This window comes from Scophthalmus maximus, chromosome 22, assembly GCF_022379125.1.
Source record: "Scophthalmus maximus strain ysfricsl-2021 chromosome 22, ASM2237912v1, whole genome shotgun sequence".
In the NCBI taxonomy this organism is placed as follows: Eukaryota; Metazoa; Chordata; class Actinopteri; order Pleuronectiformes; family Scophthalmidae; genus Scophthalmus; species Scophthalmus maximus.
The window spans coordinates 2,034,358-2,041,654 of NC_061536.1; the positions used below are offsets into that span (position 1 = coordinate 2,034,358).

General features: G+C 41.6%; 1 protein-coding gene across 2 annotated transcripts; it reads right to left on the reverse strand.

Moving 5' to 3' along the window:
* Positions 1-3,244: 3,244 nt before the first annotated feature.
* On the reverse strand, positions 3,245-7,018 carry LOC118292452. Of its 2 annotated transcripts, none has more exons than XM_047330191.1 (2): positions 4,760-7,018; positions 3,245-4,551 (listed from the first exon to the last, which is right to left on the reverse strand). In XM_047330191.1, exon 1 carries the CDS (start codon positions 6,079-6,081, stop codon positions 4,825-4,827), a length of 1,257 nt encoding a protein of 418 aa, XP_047186147.1. In that variant the 5' UTR covers positions 6,082-7,018; the 3' UTR covers positions 3,245-4,551; positions 4,760-4,824. The 2 variants fall into 2 exon arrangements, with proteins under 2 accessions (XP_047186147.1, XP_047186148.1); XM_047330192.1 differs by having other exon boundaries at positions 3,245-4,548; positions 4,757-7,018.
* Between the last annotated feature and the right edge of the window lie 279 nt (positions 7,019-7,297).

Genomic DNA, 7,297 nt, shown 5'->3' on the forward strand with positions numbered 1-7,297 from the left:
TCCAAATTTTCAATGCACCCATGACCACGAGCAAGTTTTTATCCTTCATGAGTCATTGTTTGCATCTCAGAGAGACAAGAACAAGTCCAGGCATTCACATTACACTGGAATTAAAATAACCAAGAGAGAAGAACTATCATGCCATGATGCTACAGTAGCTCTGTTTATACCTTATCCAACCAACTCATCCATTTTTTTCATCATTTATTCTGATCACGGTGCCAGGTACACGAACAGCAGCCCAAATGTTATTTTACTCAGATAATTCCTTCAGCTTCCCCTGGAGGGATACCCAAGTGTTCCCAGGCCAGCTGCAAGATGCAGTTCCCCCAGCACCACCCCTGGTGTAACCTTGGGGTCTCCTCCCAATCATTCTAAAAGCACGGAGACCAGGCATTATCCTTCTGCTGGCGCTCAGACCACCTCAACTGAATCCTCTCAATGTCAAGTATCACCAACTCCAACCAAACAGCAAGCATGAGAACAACTACCCTCGTTCAGTCTCTTTTACTGAGCCTTGCCTCGGACTCATACGAGCAGTTTATTACAATGTATACGATCGTTTTAAAGACCGCAGACCTCTAGTGGTAGTTATGTACGAGACCACTAGACGTCAGCGTTGGACGTGGTAAGTCTGTCAAGTGTGTTTATTAGATAGATTTTCTTAAAGGTTCTGTAAAGTACCGATGGTAATTCTCTGCCATGTCACCCGCATCACCCTTATCTTTACAAGCTCATCAACCATGTGTTGGTAAAGCCGACAATGCTCTCTGTATTTGTGGCGTACCTCCTGTCACCAGTAGAGGTGCTATTTTAGTAAACGGTCATTGGTACGGTTGTTTTTTTACCACATATGACAGAGTTTGTCATATGAGTTGGAGGCCTTGTTGGTTTTACTACGCCAACTAAATTACCAAAGATGAGGATCTGCGGGGGCGATTCTCTCTGTATAAAAACAATGAGGGTGACTAGAGGGCCGCGTCTTCCTTCTCGTTATCACCTGCCACAATACCTGACCCTCTTCCCTTGGATCAGAATAAATTGTTGAACGTGATCATGAGCTTCCTCCAGATCTACAGAACACATGGGAATGGTCTAATGCAATCCCATGACAGCTTGATTATCTATGAGATACAAAAAAACTGGACCACTTTTCGAAAAAAAGAAAAAAAGTCCTTCAGTCTCCTTCTGGGATCGATGCGTGAGTTTTCCCAGGGGAGCTGCTAAGTGTGATTCCACAGTTGTTGAAAAACACCCTCTTGTGACTTTATTGGAAAATTGGGACCACCAACCCCCACCAATCTGAGGACAATGCCTTTATTTAGTCAGAGTGACATAGATATTTCAAAATGTTAATATGTGAAAAAAGAGCACCACATACACATGTATGTTGCGTATTGGCTGGTTTGCTTCCTGGTGGGCTACAGTAGCTCTAATCTTCTTTGTTCGTTATGCATGTGTCATGTTTCTGTCACTGGGACACATGCTCTTGCATATGCCCACATCAAACCAGTGCTCTATTTCCTCATTACCATTGTACAGTGTCCTTTAGTGGAGTGTGTACTCCAGCCTCACATCGACTTCACATTACAGTCAATTACAGTCAAATTACCACTTGGTTACCACAGATACCGTCCCACATTGTTAGCTGGTACCAAGCAGAGTAGTGATCACCAAGGCCACACTCCATCACAAGATGAAAGACGTATACAAAAAAGGGAGGAATGGAGAGCTCAGCTCTTCATGAAATATTTGGTTAATAAAAAACAACCCTTCCCCCCCAAAAAAACAAAACAAAGATCAGTTTGAAAGATTCTGTTGGTGGAGTGTGTTGAGACTGACCCCCTCCACATGGCATGGTCAAAAACAAATGGAGAGGCAAACAACTTTCCAATCAAAGCAGGGACAAAGACGCCATAACTCCTGGATGGTGATAGTTAAGAGTTACCAGACAAGCAGGGCTGCTGAAGTGGAACACTTGAAAAGTTTTTTGTGTTTTTTTGGGGGATGGAAAGAACAGAAACAGCTATGAAGAAGAAGGTTCACGGCGTCCAAATGAGCACACGGTGCGTTTGATGTAGTGCATTAATTTTTATATCACAGATATAGTGGCTTACACCTCGGGGCCTCGTATGAGCACTGCAGTCTGGGCTGCATTTCTCATGGGAATTTGTAGAGGAGCAGGCAAACGTGGTTGCTGGTGGTATTGTGATGCAAAGCCTCAACACCCGCTCGGGTTTGTAGGCATGATACATTCTGTACAATGAAAAAAAAACAAAAAAAAAAAAACTTGAGGAGCAAATGAAAATTTCATGGCCCAGTGCTTCCACCGCAGCCCCCGTTAGCTCTGCCGTTTCAGGTCCCCACCCTCCAAAAATAATCATGTTCTCAGAAAAGAAAAGGTTTGGTAACATTTTTTTCTCATCCTCTTTCTGCCTCTCTCGTTCTACCTCCTACACACACACACACACACGCACACACACACGTACAGTCACATTATGATCCTTAAATCTCTCAAACAAATAAATTAAACATCACTCCCATTTTCTCACAAAAAGTTTCTGACTGTACTCTGCAATAATGCATCTCTCAAGCACAGAGGAGGTTAGAAAAATGATGCTTGTTTGTTCTAAATGTTGGTTAGCATGAAATGGCATAAAATATTGATGCCATTTCATGCTGTAAACACAAATGTTGTCTTTTCTTTTTGTTTAATATGTCAAACTATTGTTGTTTAGAGTCATGGTTGGACATTAGACTTGTAAGGCAGAGAGCGTCCATTAATAAATAATGGCTTTTCAAGTCTGAGTGAGTTAACAGAGCAACGGAGAGAACTAATGTGAATGAAAAAAAAGAATGACGGAATATGTGAACCCTGCAGGAAGCAATTCTGAAAAGAGAGACTAAATGAAAAAAAAAATGTATAGTGGCAGAGGGTAAATATGTATAAATGCTGTCGAATGCTCTCTTGCACACGGATAAGTTGAATTTACTTTAAAAAATTGAGGAAACTGGTTGCCATAAAAAAATTAAGTAATGTGTAATGAAAACTTGAGTGCATTTAACTTAAATGCTTGAGGGCTGGAATTGTTACTTTAAGTTTTAAACACTAAATGCCACTAAATTATTTCACTTACAATCTCTTGTAATATCAATTGCCTTGTCACATGAACTCCACTTATTATTTTAAGTTAAAGTGACTAAACCTTTGTATTCAAATAAGACAAATACGCAATACAACAAATGTCATTCTTTTACTGTTTTATTTGAAAACAGCATGAAGTTACAAGTTGGAGCCCCCTGCTTTAACAACCTTGAATCATAAGCCTGAAATTGTGGCAAAATGTGTGTCATTCATGTCCTGAACATTGCATAAAACATTAAGTCTAGCACCATCATGCCTCTATTCTAACAAAAACACTTTCCTAAAAGTCCAACATTACAAACTGGGGCAAACGAATCTGGAGCAGTAGTAGAGCCATTTCGAACCCTGTTTTATGCTTCCAGCTGTTTTTTCAAAGTTTGAATTTTGGGTACCAGCTCAATTCTACCCAGTTTGGTCATTAAAAGCTGAATAAAGTTGAAAGTGATTTTCATGCACTTGGGTTAGTCCAGGTGCAGGGCATAGATCAGTCCGAAAAGGACACAGAAGGCCTGAGGCAGGTTGGCCAGTTCATCCATTACCACAGACCCTTCTAAGATGATCCCTACTCTGGATGGGTTGAGCTGGGTATTTTCTTGACCAAGTCAGAGAATTCCCACTGGAGTTTGACTGTACGAGTCCTTGTCAGTTACATCCTAACAGTGAAAGAAACGTATTGACAAGGAGAGGACATAAACATGCCAGTTAGACAATGGTGTTTTGTCCACTAAAAAGAACCTGTGACTGTTTATAATGAAAAGCATTGTACAATATAAACTGCACTGAAAGTATATTAAAGGACGATACCAGTCTTGAATTTTTATCAAATTCCATATTCGGATCTGTACAGTATAGGTTGCAGGTATAGGTTTTGTGAATCATATGACTCTCAATACCTTTCACCTTAATTGCTTTTTTTTTTTACTTTACTGTCATCAGCTGAAAGTAACATTAATAAGTTAGTTGATGACTGGAGCAACCAGAATCTAACAAGCGCACTCAGAACTCCCATTTCAGTTAAAGACCCCAAAACATTTTCACAACTTCCAACTGGTGACAGTAAAGTCAAAAAAACAAATTGGGCAAATGTAAAAGGATTCATACAACCTTAGTTACTGGAAGCAATTTTCTACTTCTTTTCAATAGGACTGGGACTGAAAGTGGGTTAGCTATCTTTATTGGCCCATAAAATAGAGATTTAATGGAGCCACTGATGGTGATCAAATAATTCTGAACATTAGTGGCAATGTTCATTAACGGCTAAAACTGAGACAAATGAGCATGCACCTGCAACATTTACAAAAATTTTTTTTACAGAACATGTTTAAGAAGGCAGAAGAATCATCCGCCAAGATGACAGGCAGACCCCGAAGACATAGGCACCTGATGTCTGTTGGCTCAGTGGTCTGCAAGATGGTGGACACAAGAGTTAAAAAATATCTTGCTAAGGATACTCACATGTATTTATCAAATAAATTCCAGAAATTCCCCACAATGTGTATGTACAAGAGGACAAAAGGAGTGGGAAATGGAGAGGACAGAAAAGAAAATTAGGAAATGAAGAGAGGAAAGGAGAAGATTAAGGAAGGGAGATGAGATGGGAAGAAAGAAAAGGTCTGTCTGACGTAAAAGCTCAGCCAAAAGCAGGCCGGTCAGGCCTTTCTTCTTCCTAAAGAGGTCCATCAGCCTTGGAGAGAAACGATCAAGTTCATCAAAGAATTTTTGTGCCTCCCCTCAAAGCGCATTGTCCAAACATCAGACAAGGGACCAAATTTCCTTACAAGCTGAGGGTAATGTTCCACAAAGTGATGCTTTGGCCTTAAACGAAAATCTGGAAATGTTGACAGCAGCAGCTGTCTGTGCTCTGCTATCTTACAGTCCAGGAAATGCAGTGTCTCCTCAGTATGCCTTGGTGCGACAGCTAGTTCAACCACATCTTTGAGAAGCATGACAATTTCCCAAGTGTTGTCACCCTCAGGGACACAGTGACCAATAAGAAATGGAAGGAGCCTTATAAGACACCAATTCTCATGGGCATTTCCAGCAATGGTCCTTTTGGCGGAAAATCCCTTTTCCTGAGGTTGGTCTGTTTTGTCAGTAAATGTGTAGTTAAAGTACCTGATGGCCTGATTTAACATTTCTAGTGTGAAATACCCCTTGTCTATCAGGTCTTTAAGACACAGGGACAACTCAGTTGGAACAATGCCTTCCAAGATATCATGCAAGATGTCAGGAGGGTAACCAGTGATCGCATGAAAGTGCTCAACATTCTCAGTTAAAGGACATGCTCTTTTCACACCATAAGTCTGACTCAGTGCTTGGTCCTCTCTCACCTCCTGCACCTGTTTATCATGGGAGTCTTTGTCTCTGAGTTTAAAGAAACCAGAACATACACCATCTTGGTGTTGAGTGTCAATACTGCTTGCCGAACAGAATCTGCAGAACTTGTCAACAGTGAAGCTCTCCAGGAATCCTGCAAGGGAGTGGGCACCAAGATTATCAGCAGCATCATATAAGACTGTGCCTTTCACACTCTCACCTAGTTGTTCCAAGTAAACATCATTTTGCTCCAATGACTTTAGATCATAGATAAGAGGTTGCAGAACTTTAGCGTAACCACACTCTTTGACTGTTGAGGTATTGCACAGTAGTGCAAGCTGGATTGAGTTCAGCGTTGACCTATATTTTGCAGGTATGTTGGCAATGACCCAGTATATGGCACACATTTTATGTTTCAGCTTTGATGTTCCTAGAGGATTGGCTACTTCAAAGTCATCAATGTAAAGTCCAAGAGCAATTGTGAACTCGTCCCTTGCAAGAAGAGAGTTTTCATTAAAGCACTGCCCATCTACATACGATCTATATTCCTGTGGGACATGGACTTTTTCTGACATGGCTTTATCTAATATGTCAGTATTGTTCAGCAACTTCTGGAGCATGAGAACAATAGGGACATTTTTTGCCTTTTTCCACACAATATTCGATGGGGTTCACCAGTGGAAACTCTCTGCGTACATAGGCCGCTCTCCTTTTAGCAGTTCCTAGGGATCCATCTTTGGCACAAAATGCAATTATGTTACTTTCTGACACGACACTGGTAACCTCTCTCACAACTGTTTCATTAATGTCAACATAATATTTCTTTAGTACGGCCCTCACTCTGTTATACAGAAGTGGCTGTGACAGCTTATTGATTTCACAAAGCTGTTGTATTACTTCTTGCACAGCACTCTCTGGTATGTGCAGGACAGTTTGCAACTTTAACAGAAGAGATGCTAAGTGTGCTGAAGCTGTTTTTCTAAATCACGAAGATCATTCTCACTGGCTTCTTCACTGACATCTTCTAACTCCTCCATATCATCAGCATGTGAAATTTGGTCTTGTGCAGCATCACTGTCATTGCTTACATTATCCAAACCAATGATTTCTGACTTAAACCTTTTCCAGTTCTGTTCCCGGTGTACTTTACTCTTGTGTGCTTTGAAAGTGGAGTAGATACTGGTTTCAAAGTTACAGTCTTTATACGGGCACCTGACTTTATGGTTTACTTTTAAGTGTGGAGTACGCAGGTGAGTAAAGTTGTCAGTCTCAGAACAAGTCTGGGCAAACCCACATGACAGACAGCAAAATTGAACTGCTACATCTACACTTGGTTGCTGCTGATCAGGAGTTCTGGTGTGAATGCGGGATAAATGTACTTTTAGTGCATTGAGTGATTTAAATGTACATGGACATTCCTGATGTAAACAAGTCGTTGATTCGTGGTTTGGGTTGATCGTGCAGACTGTCTGTAAACGAGCCATTCACAGCCCGGGCGTCAAGTGACGAAAGTTGACTCCTGCTACTGCGGCGACCACGCCCCCAACCTGAGCAGCACCTCCCCCCTTGAAGTGCGGAAAAACAGATCGCGTCTACGCCATCATTTTCTCGCGGTTGCCGGTGGTCGGTCGCGGCTGCCGGCGGGCTCGGAAGGGAGGGGGGGCGAGGAGTGAGCAGGAAAGTGCTGGAATCGACCATAGTCTCACAGGGCTGTTTATACAGAAAGAGGAGGGTGCTGTGTGGCTTGATCCTTGAGGTGTTTTGACATGGAATGGCAAAGACATGTAGTTCACACACCTGAAAACCAATGTAACTTGTGTAAAAGGGGGCATAATA